The sequence below is a fragment of the Jaculus jaculus genome, chromosome 12, assembly GCF_020740685.1.
Source record: "Jaculus jaculus isolate mJacJac1 chromosome 12, mJacJac1.mat.Y.cur, whole genome shotgun sequence".
NCBI classification, from domain to species: domain Eukaryota; kingdom Metazoa; phylum Chordata; class Mammalia; order Rodentia; family Dipodidae; genus Jaculus; species Jaculus jaculus.
Genome location: NC_059113.1, coordinates 17,081,457 through 17,100,634, shown reverse-complemented (window position 1 = coordinate 17,100,634; position 19,178 = coordinate 17,081,457). Strand labels below are relative to the sequence as shown.

Sequence of the window (19,178 nt, the reverse complement as noted above, 5' to 3'; positions counted from 1 at the left end):
TCACTTATGAAATCACACAGGACGGTAGTTGGTCTAGAGGTATGATTGTCACTTAGGAAGTTACAGAGGAGGTTTCCCTTTCATAACAACCAATTCAAACTAGCGTTCATAAGAAGTATATGAATGCCTCTCAGAGCTCTCTCTCACATTAATCCACACCTCTTAAAGCCCCTCCACCTCCCATCATCACCATGCTGAGGACCATACTTCCAACATAAGGAGCTCTTAGGGAGTAAACCACATTCAAACCAAAGCATCCTGTTTGCTTTGGGCTTGTAATTTACCTAGAAGATAATGCTCTTTTAGAACAGAAGGAGGAAGGGGTAGTAACAATTACCTTCTCCTAGCCTTTAGCTTTACAGATGAGGAAAGTGAATCCCAAAAGGGAAACTTGACTCATCCAGCTTCACGCCACCAGTCTACCATGCAGGAGGACTGGGCATAGAAGTGAAGAGAAGAGGCCTCTTGGGAAGGTGTTCCAAAGAAACGCTTGAGTGGGCTTCGGTGACTGGTTAGACTGTAGAGACAAAGGACAGGCTGGAGAGAAATGCACACAATTCTGTGCAGCTGTGTTAGGTTTGTAAGCCCTGCGCTTACTCTGAAGAAGGAAGGAGAGAAAAGAGGAAGAGAGAGGATGGAGGGATGGTAGGAGAGAGAGGGAGAGAGAAAAAAAACTAGCCCATTACCTGTATTCTGAAAGATGGGACAATCAAAGAAACAGGTAAACTGAGTAACTTAAAAACAGATATAAGAGTGATGAAAGAAATTAACCACACTAGTAAGCGTCATTCCAGGATTATGACTCTACACTGTGAGGCCACAGAAACCTTTTCTGTGCAGATGACTAAAAGGTGTTTCAAACAGAAGGCTGATAAAACAGTGCTGATCTCAAGAATGGCAAAGTTTGGATGTACTTATGATTGATAAAAAGCATTCTTGCTTTTAAGGAAACAGCCCATAAAATTTTTTTTAAAGTATATATGATGACTTCATTGCTGGCTTTCTCCTGAATCACACATCATCTTTGTTCATTACAGAGGGGAAATTTTGCTCTGTTGTGAATGTTTTGAATTATTTACTCAACACAAAGTGGTCCACTAAGGGAACAAAGGTCTCAAGGGTCTATATGATAATTCCCTCAAGTTGCTTCAGGGCTCAGGCCCAATTCAGGTATTTGGGCAAATGCTCCTTATTCCCAAGAAGAGAAATTCTGCCCAGGAATTCATTGGCTGGTGAGAAAAAGCTTTGAACAGCCTTAGTTTCAACAGCTAAGATACATTTGGGGTGAAATCCCTAGCTCTACAGAGCTGTCCTTGGCAGGCCAGGGAAGACTGTGAAAGATGCTCCACCTGCCGCTTGCTGCAAAGGGGAATGACAGAGCATCTCTCCAGGGGCCATCTTTCCTTGTCAGGTCTGAAAGAAACAGTGGCTCTTCACAACAGTCACCATAGCTCACCATTCCTCCATCTCTGGAAAAGTAGGCAGCCCTCCTGCCCCCTCTCTAGGCAAGCCCCTGCAGGAGCCCGGGTTTGTACATACACCAAACACACGTTTTGTTTTGTTTTGTTTTGTTTTTACTTTCCAATGACTGCATCTTCTGATACCTCCACCCCCACCTAGCCTTGTCAGATATCCATGCTTTCTCCAAGAAAGTTCAGGAAAGACCTCATATGCTGACTCTCAAAGCCAACCACAGCGATGGCGCTTAAACATGAGATGAGAATGGAAATGGGGCTGCTCCTATACTCTGATTCCTACAGCTTTTCTCTGGGGTTTCCAGCTCAAGTTAGACATAGGAAGGAGCGAGCAGGAATGGTCTTGCCAGAGAGACCTTCAAGTCACATCTGCTGGCCCTACTTGTAAGCTGAACTCTATCGTGAGAACAAGGTACATAATCAAAGGTGCAACTTTAGGAGCCAGCCGTAACCCACTTTGTCATCACTACGGACCACTGGGAGAGGCTAATAGAAGCTTAAGGCCTCTATTCGGGAAAAATATATCCTGTCCATACAAAAACTTGTATTCAAATTCATAAGAAATCTGCCCATGGATCTTGAGTTGAAAGCCTAGGGCTCCCAAGCACGGATCATCGAGGCAGCATTCTTAGCGATTCCCGGCCACCATTCCAGGTGAACACTGTGAAGGCTGGAGTCTCCAGCAGCTGAAACCCGTCCAAAGGTGATCATACCTGAACCCCAGGGTGGCTTAGTCAGGTCACAATGATACAACCAAACTAGGAGCCTGACAGAGATGATCATCTGGTCAATCCCAAAAGGATAGTAGAGTTGAGTCTGCTCTTCTACTGTGATTCCTACAGCCTTTCTCTGGATTTGATGGGATGAGGCAATTTTCTCCCTGGTATAAAGGTGCCAACTGATCTGTCCTACATATTGCTTGGCACTGGAGCTCCTTGGCATGGAAATCTGGCCAGTCATTTATCCTCAGTGTTCATTGGATGTATGTCAGCCCCACTGTAGAGACCACTGATTGGACAATAAGTAACAATTAAGGGTAATTTTCTTCCATGGCCACATAACATTAGCTATTTTTTAAAAATATTTTTTGTTCATTTTTATTTATTTATTTGAGAGCAACAAACAGAGAGAGAAAGAGGCAGGTAGAGAGAGAGAGAGAGAATGGGCTAGCCAGGGCTTCCGGCCACTGCAAACGAACTCCAGATGCAAGCGCCCCTTGTGCATCTGGCTAACATGGGTCATGGGGAACCAAGCCTTGAACCAGGGTTCTTAGGCTTCACAGGCAAGCTCTTAACCACTAAGCCATCTCTCCAGCCCTGGACGGCAATTTTTTAACAGGAGTCATTAAACTCCGACTTTCAGAATGTGATATGCTAGTGACAAGCTTTCTGAATAGTACATTTCAGATTTTTAAATGTACCACTTCTCTCCCTTTTACGTGTGCAACACCTATTTCCTTCCCGTGAAAGATAGGTGTGTTTCCCTCTGTCATCCCATGCCATAGTAGGGTGGCTAAATGGCACACAATGGATGGAAGCAGGCATGGGTGATGTGGTCCCATTGTGATTTGGCTACAGAAGAGGCATGTGATTTGGGGAAACTGCTGCCATACTCAGCTTCATTTGCACAGAAGCATTGCTATTGTCTAGGTTCCTGCCAAGCTTTGGAGCCTAGCAGTTGCAAGACTCTAGCTAACTGAAGTTTAGTATAACCTGACATCTGTCAAAGCTGTCATTAAGATATCAGATAGGTCCAGCTGAAGTACACATGCTGGGAGGCTAGAACCAAGAAGGCTGACAGCTTTCCACTTTTACATCCCTTGATTCTAAAACCACTGAAACTTTATTTAGCCAGTGTAGGGTTGGAACTGGAATGGAATGCTATTTCTACTCTCACAATTTTGAAGTAAACAAGTTTTGGTAGAGCAAACTCATGTCAAGAGATGAGCACTGTCAGTAAACTTCTACAAGCACTGAGGAAGACCTGAGCTGAGACTTCATAACTACCACATGACTGCTTAAAATATATTTTATTTACTTAGAGAGAGAGAGAGAGGGAGAGAGAGAATGGATGCATCAGGGCCTCTAGCCACTGCAGACGAACTCCAGATGTGTGCATCCCCTTGTGCATCTGGCTAATGTGGGTCCTGGGAAATCCAACCTGGATCCTTTTGCTTTGCAGGCAAACACCTTAAGTGCCAAGCCATCCCTCCAGCCCACTAACACATGACTTTAATGTCCAAGACATTACTGGGATAAATCCCAGCACCCCCCCCCCACTCTGTTCCCATCAGCTGAGTTCCAGACCAAACGTGAAAAGTGAGGTCTTCACAGGACTTCAAATGAAAAGACAGAGAGGCATAATGTCAGTTCACCAGTATCATTTTGTAGAAGTTTCTCTAGTGGAAGGATTTTGAACCCTTTAGAAGATGAAAAGATTGTTGATGGTGATGTTCTGCCCTGAACACCTGTTCTACCCATTTCCAACTGGCCAACTTTATGTGGGCCAGAGTATTTAGAAGGTTGGAAAAGAGTCAGAAAGTCTTCAGAAACTAAATAGTGGGAAAAAAAAAAATCAGTGAAGGGAAGTATCCCCAAGGGTTTGGGGATTTTCCAAAGCCCAAGAATTAAATTAGGCAAATTCACATGCCGAGGATGACCTGACCTACAGGGTGAGGTGTCCCAGGAACTAAGCTGGGGAGCTGCTGGATTCCCTGGAGGTGGAGTTTGAACAGAGGTTGCTCAGGAGCAAAACACAGCTATGGCGACAAGAGAAACAAGAGTTTCCCATGTGGAATTTCAGAAGTGTGGCCCTTCCTACGGGGCATGACAAGAGTGTTAGCTATCAAATAATGCATCAAGGGGAAAAAAAAAAAAAACAAGGGTGGAATATCCACATAGAAAAACAGAGGACTAGACAGTAACAGCACACACAAAAGAGAAGAAAAAAGCAGGAGGAAATCAGGGTTGGGGAGAGAAATAAGATGCCAAGGTTATTAGATAGAAAGCCACAGACCAAGCTGGGCATGGTGGCACACACCTTTAATCCCAGCACTTGGGAGGTAGAGGTAGGAGGGTTGCCATGAGTTCGAGGCCACCCTGAGACTTCATAGTGAATTCCAGGTCAGTAGAGTGAAACCCTACCTCCAACCTCCCACCCCCCCAAAAAAAAAACACAAACCACAAAGTAGCCACAGCATGAAGATGAGAAGAGCCAGTCAGTCAGTCAGCCAGCAATGATCAGGACCAAGCCAACCACTGAGCAGACACAGGGATGCCTTCTATCTAGATCCTGGCGTTCTGCTGGGCTCTACAGCTCCGTGAGTGGAATCTGCACCCTAAGGACTAGGCGAGAGCGGTTCATCCTTAGTGTGGCTGAGTGTGGTCTGGTGCCCAAAACCCTGACGGGTGGAGGTCCAAGAGTGGCCTTCTTCACCTGCTCTCTCACTCTCAGAATTAGCAGGAAGAAAGCGATCTGAGAGGCAACTGAGCCTGGGAATAGAAGAGGTGGAGAACTCAGAGAAGATCGGGCCTAAATGGGAAAGTTTGGGCAGGGCAGAACTTTGATGGGAACCAGACAGAAGCACCTCTTTTCGAAGCTGTCTCCAGGTCCCTTTCCTGAGACGGAAAGAAGAGAGCCAAGGATCTGAGTAACATCCATAAGAAATACAGGGCCCTTCACTTTCTTTTCTCACCCTCTGGGAAGTTGCTGAATGAAGGACTGCTCTGCGCCTTCTCCAAACAGCATCCGGGCAACAACAGCTGCTCAGAGAGATTCAGTTAGTCTCTCTAAGCAAAGAATAATGTTTTCAGCAAGAGAAGTGTCTTCAGCCACCTGCCCTTGGCAGAATTGTCAGATTGAGAGCAAGCAAATCTGTACTGGGTTCAGAAACATGTGGGTGCTATCACACACTTAATGGAACAAAATAAATGGTGATGTTTATGGGAAGGTCTTTGGTCTGGAAGCATCTCCCACTCACTGTCTGAACAGCCAGCATCCAGAGATTTTCTTGGATTTTAATGAAAATATCCCTGAAAAATGGTGGCATCCAAATCTTCATGTGCTGGGTTTTTTTGAACTAACTTTTTGTCTCACCCTTTGCACTGGCTGCAATGAAAACCAATATATGTTTTGAGTCGGGAGGGAAGGAGCTGGACTTGCCTCTAGCGGTGTGGAAAAAGCATGAAGACCACAGGAAAGAGAACTAGTAGGTTAGCTGTGGGTCAGCTGGAACTGAGGTTAAGTAGTGAGGGGAGGGAAGGGGAGGAAAGAGGAAATCTGAGAAAAGGAGATGGTGGACGCAAACCTGGACTCTGTAAGAAGAGGGCCCTAAAAGAAACTGTGGCTCTCCACTCACTGTACTAGCATTCAAGTTCAGAATTTATATGTGTGTGTGTGTGTGTGTGTGTTTTGTTCTGTTAAGTGCAATTCTCCAAATAGCTGATTTGTTAGTAAGTGAAATCTTCAGATGAGGTGGCTTTTGCTGTGCCCAGCTCATCCATGCTTGCTGTCATTCATTAAGACCAGGAAAAGGGAGGCATTTGTGAAATGGATTCCCTTAATCACATTGCCATCAATATTAGAAATATTGGACAATATATAGATATCATGATTTAAAATGACTTTTTTAAATTCTCGATATTTTCAGTCATCATGAAAGCCAGCTATCAGGCTGGAGAAATGGCATAGCAGTTAAGGTGCTTGCCTGCAAAGCCAAAGGACCCAAGTTTGATTCCCCAGGGCCCATATAAGCCAGATGCACAAAGTGGCTCATGTGTCTGGAGTTCATTTGCAGTGGCTAGTGGCCCTGGTATGTCGATTCTCTCTTCTCTATCTGCTTCTCTCTCTGATAAACAAATAAATAAAAGATTTTGAAAAGAGAAAGCTAATCATCATGGGAACATTGACCACTTTCTCCACCTCTTAGATGAAGTTTGAAAAGGCATCATTCCAATTCTCCTTCCCCTAGCTGCACATTTTCCTGCCCATACATCATCTTCTTTCCAAGAAATGTATTATTTTAATAAACACTGAGGCTCCTTGAAAGACCATAAATGTCCTGAAATCTGAAGCCTAACTTTAAACCTTCATAGTAATTACCTGAATGACACTAGTTGAATTATTCAGCCTCATTACATGGCAGTTTAGTTGTAAATGGGAATGTTGGCAAAGGCGGGAGCTGGGGAGATGGCTCATCAAGTAACAGTGCTTGCCTTTCAAGCATGAGAGCCTGAGAGGGCTTGAGTTTGATCTCTTGTACCCATGTAAAGAGCCAGTCCTGTGGGATGTGAACAGGAAAATCACCGAGGCTCACTGGTCAGCCAGTCTGGCTTGAAAAATGACAGCTACAGATTCAATGAGAGACTACCTCAAGGATACAAGGGAAAGAGTAATAGAGGAGGGAAACCAGCATTCTCCTCTGGCCTCCATTCCTATGTGCATGGGGCACGTGCATGTGCACATACATGTGCATGCCTCAAACACATACCACATACACATACACTCAAAAATGCAAGTCATATAGCTCTTCTTCATGCCACTAATAGTAATTGAATTTATGTTAAATGCTGAGCACACAACCTGGCTCAAAACATACTCAGGACTCAAGTTTGTTATAATGATGAGACAATATTGGAAGCTTTGAAGCTAAAAAAAATAAATAAATAAGACATTCTCACTTGCCTATTTCTCCAGAATAAATACCTACCAACTCTCTGCATGTGTCTATGTGGTGTGATGTGAGTGCATTTATGCATGCAATGTGCATATGTATGCATATGTGCACTTTCAATCAATGACCACAACATGAAATGTGCTACAGTGATCAATATTCCCTTCAACCACTGCACTGTTCTGTTTTGAGTTCCACAGCAGGTAAATTTTATTCTTTGACCAAACTCCAGAGCGCTGTTAGACAGAGCAGTTTGTAAGCGCCCAGGGTGTGTGTTGTCTGTCATGACTCCAGTGGATCTGCAGCCCAGTGAGGAACAGAAAGACATAAGATCAAGACATGGGCTGGAAAAAAAAAGGGTTTGGGAGACAGTGGTGGGAGGATCACCATGAGTCTGAGGCCACCCTAAGACTACATGGTGAGTTCCAGGTCAGCCTGGGCTAGAGTGACACCCTACCTTGAAAAAACAAAAAATAAATAAATAAAAAGGGGTTGTGGGGCCATCAGGAAGTGTTTATTCAACTTTCTCCTTTTTTATGAAAAAAAAATGAAGGCTACAAATATAGTTAAAGCCACTCACCCAAGTGGACATGAAGTTGTAACTAATCGCAAGGAAAGAGAGGACAGAAGTTTATGATGAAAAAGGAAAAGAAGTGAAGGAAACATCATGGTGTTCCTTAAAACATGCCTGAACGGAGCGAAGAGGAACATCTAACAGTTCACAGTTCATTAAGTAGCCTTGAGAATTTCTAGGAGTCGGGGAGGCATGAGTAAAAAGTTCCAGATCCCTGTGCCCATCACCACATAATATAGTAGCTGTCAAGCATGTGACAACTTCTTTACCAAGCTTTCTGTTGTTGTTGCTGTAATCTGGAAATTGAGAAATCAGATAATTCCTAAGGTTGCTTGCAATTTAGGACCTCATGTTCTATATTTACACTGCTGGGAGCCTCCAAGTAGTATGATAGTTTGCTATGAAACGTATGTTTGAACACTTGATCCCCAGCTGGTGGCGCGTTTGAGGAGCTTGTGGAATCTCGGGGAGGTAGAGCTTTGCTGAAGGAAGTAGGTCTGCCGTGAGCTGACCTTGCCTATTATAACCTGGCCCCGCTTCCTGCCCTGTGTCTGCCTCCCTTGCCACTGAGATAGGGAATAAGAAGAGCCCCTGCCATATGCTTCTACAGCTTTGGAGCCACCCACCGTCATACCTGCCGTGCCATGACGGACCGGCTTCTCTAAAACCATGAGCCAAAATCAATCATTGCTCCCTTAAGCTGCTTTTGCCACAAGTTCTGCCATAGAAGTGAGAAAAGTCAACAAGGAGCTCCAACAAGGAGCCAAGCAACATTCAAGCCAGACCAGTTGGCTCCTTTATACCATGGAGCAAACCGCCTCGCCAATCAAGGAAAAGAGGAAGTAGAGGAAAGCTGTAGGATGAACCAGGGTGTAAAAACAGACTCAAGGTTCCTAGCCTACTGGGGTCTACCAGATGTCCTAGGTTGGGCTGCTAGTTTGGCTCTGTCATACTGACCTGACAGAGCCTCTCTAAGGTTCACGACAGCCACCTTTGGACTAGATACCATCAGATACCAGAATCGTTCAGTTTCCATCTAAAACTGTGGCCAGGAATCACTAATAATGCTGAGTAGATTCGCAAGATGCAAAAAGACCCGATGTCTTATCCCTGCTGTGTGCATCAATGGATAAGGTTTGTGTCAATAGCGAGAATAAAATACAGCATTTAAGAGACAGTGAGCCAATTTGAAAGCACTAGATGTGACCAATGGCTTGTTCATCGTGACTGTGGCTAGAGGGAAAAGCAGTACTAATAAGAACAAGGTTATAAAGCTGAGTTGCTGAGATGTCAGGGAAGGCCCTGTAGAGCTGTGACCTGCATTCTGGAGTCCTTGAGGAGTACAGAGAAACTGAGCTTAGTGCAGCATCAGAAGGCATGGAGGGAAATGTGGGGAGAGTCACTGGCCACAACTTAGCAAAGATGATATTTATATAAATTGGAAGGTTCTCATTAAAATACACGACTGTCATCATCAGGAGGGAAGGAACACATAGACATGTACATTGTGTCTGTGTAGCTCTGTGTCTGAAAACAAAGGGCATCCTGAAGTGATCAAATTTTAGTACGGATTAACTGAATGAATCCAAACTTATTTTAATATTCGATCAAAGCAATTTGTGGATCTAGACTCAACCAAAGTGTGAGGCTTTGTGTTAAGACCATCAGATGATACTGTGTGACTGAGAGAACCAGTGCCATCAGATGGCTTCAGAGGACAGTATATGACTGAGAGAGATATTGCCACCCAATTCATTGAGCCTATGCATGACTGATGGCCACACATGGACCACATAACAATGGTCTTTGAAGGCATGACCAAGGGGTAACCAGAAAAAGTAAGAAACGTGCACACATCTGGAATCATTTGAAACTTTTTAAAGATAGAAAAGGATGTTTGTTGGCATGTTTTTCTAGCTGACTTGCAAATAACATGTATAACTCTGTGTGTTTTTTTCCAGGGTCTTTCTTCCCTGATTTCAAGCCCTCAGAAACAGTTTTTAAAATAGTATTTTGGCTCGGATATCTAAACAGCTGCATCAACCCCATCATATATCCTTGCTCCAGTCAGGAGTTCAAGAAGGCCTTTCAGAATGTCTTGAGAATCCAGTGTCTCCGCAGAAGGCAATCTTCCAAGCACGCCATGGGATACACCCTGCACCCACCCAGCCAGGCCGTGGAGGGACAGCACAAGGACATGGTCCGCATCCCGGTGGGATCTGGAGAAACCTTCTACAAGATCTCCAAGACAGACGGGGTCTGTGAATGGAAGTTCTTCTCTTCCATGCCCCATGGATCTGCCAGGATTACAGTGGCCAAGGACAAATCTGCCTGCACCACGGCCCGGGTGAGAAGTAAAAACTTTTTGCAGGTGTGCTGCTGTGTGGGGTCCTCGGCCCCCCGCCATGGAGAAAATCACCAAGTTCCAACCATTAAGATCCATACCATCTCCCTTGGTGAAAACGGGGAGGAAGTCTAGAGGCTGGGAAAGGTCACAGGAAGAGGGATGTTCCTAGGTATTACCACTTCCTACGCACCTACTTGCTGGAGGACAGTCAAGATCATCCAGCCAGGGGATGATCTGGGAAGGGGGAGTCGGGAGGGAAGAGGGCGGGAGGCCACCCCGTTCATCAGGTAGCATGTAGGGTTCAAGGAAGAGGCAGCATGTCTTGTAATGAGCTGACTCAGAAGGCTGCTAGGCAGCGTTTCTCTGTCGGCCATTCCCTGAGCCGGCTTTCCACAACTGACCCTTTCAATGAAAACCACCATGGGAAACGGAATTTCATCCGCAATCCAAAAGACTATAAATATAGGGTTATGATTTCATCGTGAATATTTTGAGCGCACACGCTAAGTTTGGAGCTATTTCTTGATGGAAGTGAGAGGGTTTTATTTTCAGGCTAAATCTATTGGCAACCGCTCTTGACATTAATGGAGCAAGGGACCTAGAGAGGAAGAACTGTAAGATGGTGGCCAACATCCTGGAACCTTTTGCTTTCAGAGAAAATTTGAAAAATCATTCAGATTCTCAGCTTGGGAAACCTGGACAGAGAAGCTCTCCTTTGATTGGCTACTATTCTTTAGCCCTTATGAGACCAAGACACAGTGTCTACCCTTGGATGTACAGGGTGTGGCCTAAACCAACCAAGGAGAGCAGGCTTGTCCCAAGAGGTAGACATGAAACTCATTTTTGGAAATTAGCCACATTTCAGCAATTCCAGGATCAGGCAATAGAAACTGTCTTCTTTTTAAGGAACAAAAGATTAGAATTGGGGGAGCGGGTGGGTAAATTCAGGCTCCGACAGAGGCTGCTCAATGACTCTTTTTGATGTGATCCACCAAAGGCCTTTCTTGTCAAATTTATGGCCTTTTCCAGAACTCCACTGTGAAAATCCAGAGATTACACAATTTTGAAAAGGCAGAATATTACGTTCCATTTCTTTCACCTGTTTCATTTCCACAGCATGATTGAGGTTCACCTGTGGCATGTTGGGGGTGATCCTTAAGTCAAGGTAGGAGACTAAGGCTCACCCTCACTCAGTGACTCCCCTAGAACTGGCAAAAGCAGGAGTTTGAAAACATTTTAAAACTCATTTATTGATAATTTACTGATATTGGTAATCATACATGTACATAAAGTATTTTGATCACAATCCCCTCCTGTTACCTTCTCTTGCCCCATCCCCCTTACACTAAAATGCTTCTTCTTTTGAAAAAGTCCCTCTTGTACTTCAATATCCTTTATCTTAAAAAAAAAATTGGTTTGTTGTCTGTCTCTCTCAAATAAATAAATAATTTTTTTAAATTTAGTCTGGAGGGCTGAGAGATGGCATAGCAGTTAAGATGCTCTCCTGCAAAGCCAAAGGACCCAGTTTGCTTTTAAGATTTTTTTTTAATTTATTTATCACAGACAGAGAGAGAAAGAGAGTGATAATGGGCATGCCAGGGCCTCTAGCCACTGCAAACAAACTCCAGACGCGTGTGCCACCATGTGCATCTGGCATATGTGGGACCTGGAGAATCGAACCTGGGTCCTTAGACTTTGCAGGCAAGAGCACTAAGCAATCTCTCCAGTCCCCCAGTCTTGATCACTCAGGACCAGATGCACAAGGTGGCACATACATCTAGAGTTCGTTTGCAGTGGTTGGAGGCCCTGGTGTGCTCATTCTCTCCCCCTCTCTCTTTCTAATAAATAAAATAAACATTTTTTTAATTTAAACTGAAAAAAGATCCCATAAACCCCACAAGTTCATCTAACCATACTTTGTAATGGATCTTGGGGGATATGTTATGTTTCTTTTTGCTTTCCATTTACCAAATTTTGATAAACTTTAATAACTCAGATTATTATGAATGATGAAGATGGTAACTAGATATGTAAAAATTACAATAATAGTAAGAATTTTAAGATGGTGTTTCTGATTGGGGCATCATTCCTGACAAGAGTCACTGATCCAAAACTACTGGACATTTCCATAATCTCTTGACTTATTTATACTATTTCCAGTAAGGACGTCAAAGAAAATTGACACCATCATGTAACTTTTGGAGCAAAGATCCTGGCACCATCATTTTTCTTTTCTACCCTTGCAGCAAGTTGAACATTCCCCTAAATATTTCTAAAAGGCCAGTGTCTATCCATATTGCAATAGAGGGTATGGCTGCACGTGGGTTCGGGCTTTCTGGTTGGCTGTGCTGGATCTTGGGGTGTGACTTCTTCCTTAGCCTTTTCCTGGACAGAGTCTTTCTTCTTGATCAGACAGGTACTTGGCCTAGTATTATTCTGAGCTTAGATTCTGCCATGGAGAAATTGGCTGGAAATTTTAGACTCACCTGTGCATAAGAGCTCTACCAGATATGGGTGTCCTAAGCTAGAGACACCTAAGAGCTGAAGGTACAAACCTTGCTTATTTTCCATCTTGATGGGGAAGACAAGCTTCATTGCCGAGAAGCACTTCCTTCCAAATCTTGGAGCTGGAGAGAGATGGCTTAGCAGTTATGGCGCTTGCCTGCAAAGCCAAAGGACCACAGTCTGATTCCTCAGGACCCATGGAAGCCAAATGCACAAGGTGGCACATGCATCTGGAGTTTGTTTGCAGTGGCTGGAGGCCCTGGAATGCTCTCTTTCTCTCTCCCTCTTTCCCTGTCTCAAATAAATAAATAAAAATAAAAATACTTTTTTAAAAAATCATTCTTGGCCCTGACATCACCTTATAGGAAGAGCATCCTTATGGGAAGAATGGTCATAATTTTCTTCAACAAAATATTATACCACACTAGGGATGATCTTTACAACCTTGATGGATAAGGCTTCAGTGTTAGAGATGGGAAACCATAGGTAAAGAGGGTTAGCATTGGGGCAGAAGAGATGGCTTCGCAGTTGAGGCACTTGCCTGCGAAGCCAAAGAACCCAGGTTCAACTCCTTAGGACCCATATAAGCCAGATGTACAAGGGGGTGCATCTGGAGTTTGTTTGCAGTGGCTGGGGGCCCTGGCACACCCATTCTCATTCTCTCTCTCTCTCTCTCTCTCTCTCTCTCTCTCTCTCTCTCTCTTTCTGTATCTCCCTCTGTATCCCAAATAAATAAATAAAAACAAAATATTTTTTTTAAAGAGGGTTAGCTTTAATGCCACTTCCAACCAGAATAAACAATGAGAAAAATCTTTGGGTCATCAGATAAAAACCATGACAATTGTATTTGTGTAAAGTTATCCATAAATAATTGCTCTGCTTCTCCAGCCTCCTTCCCTCTGGGGAAGCAAATGTTTAATAGCTTTTGTCCCTTTCCCACAGTATGATGACACTAAATATAAATACACCAATTTTATAAGAAATCGATAATGTCCCAGAAAAACTTAATGACAAAACTGGGATAAACAGTATAAAAGTTGAGTTGCTCGTTTTTTGGGTTTTTTTTTTTTCTCATCTACAAAAATCTTTAAGTGTGCCAAAAGCTATCTGAAATTGTTATAGCCAAACTAGTGATTGTCATGTTTATGTTCACATTTAGTGCTTCTATTTGGAGCTTGAGGAATTTACCCACAGTAACAGTGGCTAGCATGTCTTCTCTAATGCATTATAAAAAGCAGTTGCTTTGGAATTGTCTAAAACATCACAAAAATCAATAGGGCATTATGGGGTATATGAAATTTGAGATTAGTCTGAGATTCAAATCATGTGCATGAAAAGAGATCTTGAATATCTGTATTCAAAAATTTCCCCAGACAGACCATTTCAAGGGGCAAGAGTTTCAGAAAAAAAAAAAAATTAACTTGACATAGCTCTCTTCTTGTTACCTCTTTCATGTCTCATCTGAGACACTGTGTATCTCACACTCCCCAAAGTACTGAGGCTTCTATCTCCCATTTGGACCTTCCCACCCATGGTACACAGTGGAATCTGGGTAAATAAAGATTCCCTTTAGGATTTTCTTTTTTTCTCCAGTGAATTTCAGGGCTCATTGGCTCTAAACCACCAAGAACTCCTCTATTCCTATTATAGAACTGAAAATCTGATGGCTGAGAGAGGCGAAGGGACTACCCGCAGTCAGGGAAGAAATGTGGCTCAAACCTGGGTCTCCCCAGCTCAAAGTATACACATTTCCAATAGCAACTCTGCTTCATGCACAGTGACAGGGGAAGAGTCCTCTGGATTGCACTGGGTATGTTCAGCCCATACCCAAGCTTGAAAGTGGTTTTATCTTTGAGTTATTCCTTGGAATTTGCCCATACAATAACCCTAGCAAATATGCCCCATATCTTCAACCCAGCCAACCACAAGAACAGATAATCATGTCTCTACAGTTCTACTAGTTTGCATTAGTTTTTAGGACATAATGGCCAAGAGTATTCCTGAGATCTTACAAGGATGGTAAATTGGGAAATAATGGGTATATAAAAGAATGCAAAATTGGCCCTGAATTGAAAACCCAATGGTGGACAGAACACATATTCAGTGGCATGTTGAAGTCCTTAATTACCAACCATCGTTAATATGAACACTAAGGGAATATGTCATTTTTCTTTAAAAATAAAATGCATGCAAATTAGCGTATCACTTGGTCTCACTTGCCTGTATTACAACCATTTTTAAATTTCTATTGACGATTTTCATATCAGTACATAATGCATTTTGTTCACATTACCTTCTTTGACTCCACCTCCCCCGCCCCTTCCACAAGTCCCTCTTCTATGTTGATGTCTTCCTTTGCCTTCCTCCATCACCCATGACAGCATGTTGATGGACTCGACATTGTGCAGATCTTATGCAGAATGCAGCAGCCACTTTATGTCTGGAAAACAGCATTCCAAAGCACTTCTCCCCATCCTTGGGCTCTTACGTTCTTTCTTCCCTTTCAACAGTCTTACCTTGTGGTGGATCCACCCTGTGTGCTACACAATTAACCAGGCAGGCAAGATGTGCCCGGTGATAAAACAGTGGCATGACTGTTCTAGGAGTAACCAACTGATTTTTATTTATTTATTTATTTTTGATTGATTAGTTTTATACTCAGTGAGTACAGTCAAGTTGGTACCATTGTTAGGCTCATCCATGGCCTACCCCCTCCCCCTGGCCCCTCCTTGTTGAGGCATGGGTCATGCACTGTGGAGTTAGCCCACAGTTATGGGTAGGAGAAATGTCTCTGCATATCATGACCCAATGTGTAGCTCTGACATTCTTTCCGCCCTCTCTTCCTCAAAATTTCCCTGAGCCATGTTGGGTTCATTTTGGGTCGGCTTCAGTGATGAGGTGTTGGGAGCCTCTGTGTCTCTGGATCTCTGACTTGATAGGAGTTGATTGTTCTCTGTGTTGATCTCCTTCACCCTTGTGCTGGTACCCAGTTCACCAAGAAAACAGCACCCTTGCTGGTTTCACCAATATTATTAGTTTCAGCTGGGGCCCTTTTGAGGTATGATGGGGTGGTTTTCTCCTTAGGATCTGCGTCTATCTGAATTGGAATTGAGGCTAGACCTTTTTTTTTTTTTTAAATCAAGTTGGAGAGAAGGGAACAGATTATAGGTATTCCACCAGGAATTACCAAAACTGCACCAAGCACATGACTTTCATGGATACAGTATGAGACAGGGCTTCAGCATTTTGATCTCCAGGTAGCAGAGGCCTTGGCAGTTTTTGAATATGAGGTGTTGTTGGAGAGCTGTACAATTTATTAGGCAGTCTACTTGCTTCTGGGTTCCCTTTCATGAGTGATGGACGCCAGCCCTTCACAGCTCAGTTTGCCCCCTCTTCAGAGTGAACCATCAGAAAGACCTACCAGCCCAGTAGGTTTCAGGGTTGCAGCCTGATTGCAAAAACATTTTCAGAACTATTCTCTCTCTTTTTTTAACCTTTCTTTTTTGTTGTTGTTGTCTTCACTGTGTGTGTGGTATATCGTACGTGTGTGCCCTTGTGGCAGCCCATAGACTCACCTGCAACAGCTGTCACACTCCCATTGTGGCCGGAAGGAACACCCGTGTTCTGTTCCGTGGCTGTTTGGCCTGGTCTTACTTTGAGCCAGTCCCTTTTTACTGATTCCACAGCCGAGGAGCTCCAGTGATGCTCAGGTCTCTGCCCTGCTGCAGGAATTACAAGCCACTCTCAGCTGTTTTATGTAGGAGATCTGGAGATTTGAATTCGGGCAATCTCAGGCCCTCATGCTTGCGCAAGAAGCACGCCTCACCACGAAGTGGCCCTGGAGCTATTTTTGTAGGCGGGTAATTGTTCACTTTTTTAAAAATTATTATTTAGCTATTTATTTGACAGAGAAAGAAGATGAGAGCATGAGAGAGAGAATGGGCCAAGGCTTCCAGCCAGTTCAAATGAACTCCAGATGCATGCATCCTCTTGTGCATCTGACTAACGTGGGTTCTGGAGAATCAAACCTGGGTCCTTTGGCTTTGCAAGCAAACGCCTTAACCACTAAGCCATCCCTCCAGCCCTAATTGTTCACTTTTTAATCAAAGCTACTTAATTACAGATAACAAACATTTTTAGTTGCTCCTGGGGTAGTCCTGTACAAGTACTCTTGCAAAAAAAAAAAAAAAAAGAAAATAAGGAAGGAAGGAAGGAAGGATGAATAAATGAATGAATCTGCCCCTGCATGAGTCTTAAGGAAAGAAATTAATGTCGGCAAAGGGAGAAGGCAAACAGGTAGAAGACAAACTCTCCAAAGCAAGAGGCGGAGTGAAAAATAAATGGCAGAGGTGGCAAATATCCAGACATCAGAGCTGTACTCATTGGTTCCTCTGATCTCTTTTTACACTACCAGGACTTTTAACATGAAACCACCTGTGTCCAGCTCCACCCAAGCCCACTCGGAACCCTGCACCGCTCTGGGCCTCCAAACTATGCTGAGGAGCAGAGCTGAGTCCACATCTTTCAAAAGCAATGGCGACAGTGGCCTCTGGCCGTCCAAAGCCCCTGCAAGATGAGTGAGTGGACATGACTGTGCTGGGGGATGCTGGGCTGGGAAGCAAGTTAGGATTTCAGCAGAGGACAGCAACCCCCCGGCCAGTCCATCAGCATGGACTCGCTCATGCTCCGCTGACCCTAACGTCACGTGAAGTGCTTTGAGGATGGGCCTCCTCTGCTCTGTGCAGGAAGATGTCACTCTTTGGTTTGCCACTGTGGCATGAATTAGCAGTTCTTCCACCTTTGAAGGCCGTGGGGATGGCAGGGAATATGGACAGGGAAGACTTGCCATAGACATGCAGGGTGGCTTAGTAAAGCTTTGCTACAAATGATAAGCAAGAAATCTGCCCCAAAGCTGGAGGCTCATTCATTTAAGAGGCAAAATAATTGCGTTTCCTTTTCATGTGACTCAGGAGCTACCCCATTACTGTCTCTCTGTAGCACATTTAATGTGGCTACATTATAAGCTGGAATGATATTGCCAAGCCATGAAAACTACACACTTAATTAGGTTTAAAAAAAAATCTTAGAGAAAATTTCTACTGAATATAGAGAAAAATATGATAAATACATACCCTGGCCTATGAAAGAGGCTGAATAAAATAGGTGCATTTGAATGTGAAGAAATATAAATGTGTATATATACATTTATATGAAAAATATGTGTATATGTACATATGTAAGAAAATATATGTAGTATACATATTTATATGGAAATATGTATATATATATATGTATCACTTCATACTTGGCAAAATAAATTCACCTATTTCATTTCATTCCTGTCTAGTAGAAAAAGGAAGGAGTTACAATCTGTACTTGACACATGAAGAACTAGAGGATATGAATTTAAAGATGTCTTTGAATACTCTCACATCCAGCCTCTGCCTCCTTCATCATGACCCTTCAGCGTCCCTAAGGTCCACTGTGCATCTCGAATCTGATTCGTACTTCATCCCTTCAACCCCAGCTCATAATCCCAGTTCTGTGTGGACCAGGCTGTCTTGGCCAGCAATGGGGCCGCCTTTGCAGCCAAGTGCATGTTAACCCACGCTTTCCCTCCTTGGCTAGCAGACAGGCACATGCCATTCTGTTCTTTCTCTTAAATAGCCCGTCACAAGCCCAAGCCAAGAAGATAGCCAGTGCTTTGCTCAATGAGGTGACATGTAAGGTGAAAGCAGCTGTGGCTGTCACCCTAAGGTCCTCAGAAACACAAAGGTCCCAAAGGGAGCTGTGGGGGTGTTTCCTCACCCAGTGAACTTGCAAACAGTGCATACGCTGACTAGCAAGGAGCAAATGGCCTCTCCTCACAGGCACCTCACCTCCCTGGGCACAAGACCAGAGCAAGGCACAGACAGTCCCCAGCTTAGGATCTGGATGGGTTCCAAGTTCATCTGTTCCCAAATCAAGAATGTGTTTTTCCAAGAGGCATTGTTACATGTGGGGGAGGGGGAGGATGTTCCCAGAAGAACCAAAAAATAAAAATAAAAATCTATTTACTATACATCAGGAGTTGGCAAACTTTTTCTGTAAATGACTAGATAGAGCTATTCTAAGCATTATAGGCTTTATCGTCTCTGCCATTTATCTTTGTTTAGACTTTTTGGAGAGAGGGGGGTCAATCCTTTAAAAATGTAGGCCCATTCTCGGCTCAAAGCAAATTAAGATTTAGTCCATGGACCACAGTCTGCTGCCCATGCTACCACCAGCAGCTTACTGCATAAACCAAAGGGCCCATGTGTTCAGCACACAGCAGACATTTTAAAACATGTCACTGATGCATCTTTTCTGGACTAAATTAATGTTCCCAACTGCATGATTTGTTCCAGGAAGTGACAGGTTAATATCCAGGTGAGTTCCCCAGCAGGTGGCAGAAGCAAAGGTAAGCGCCCACTGCCCTCACCTCTTGCTCTGCAGTGCAGTCGGGTCAGCAGAAGTCCTGGTGAGTCCAGGAGTCTCTAAGCCTCATGGGCAAATCCCCCATGACAATCTGCCCAGCTCAGAGCATCAACAACAATCAAATGACACTTGACCAAGGTGGACCTGAAA

The 19,178-nt window shown here is 43.8% G+C and overlaps 1 protein-coding gene across 2 annotated transcripts in view; it reads left to right on the top strand.

Moving 5' to 3' along the window:
- Adra1a (adrenoceptor alpha 1A) overlaps positions 1-17,745 on the top strand; it is a 126,578-nt gene extending 108,833 nt beyond the window's left edge. The window contains exons 3-4 of one of the 2 annotated variants that reach the window (XM_045131499.1): positions 9,682-10,067; positions 16,987-17,745. In XM_045131499.1, the coding sequence (XP_044987434.1) occupies positions 9,682-10,067; positions 16,987-16,995 (395 nt within the window). In that variant the 3' untranslated portion in view covers positions 16,996-17,745. Of the gene's footprint in view, positions 1-9,681; positions 10,200-16,986 lie in introns of those variants that run through there. The other variant, XM_004665835.2, reaches the window with a different exon arrangement.
- The last annotated feature ends 1,433 nt before the right edge of the window (positions 17,746-19,178 follow it).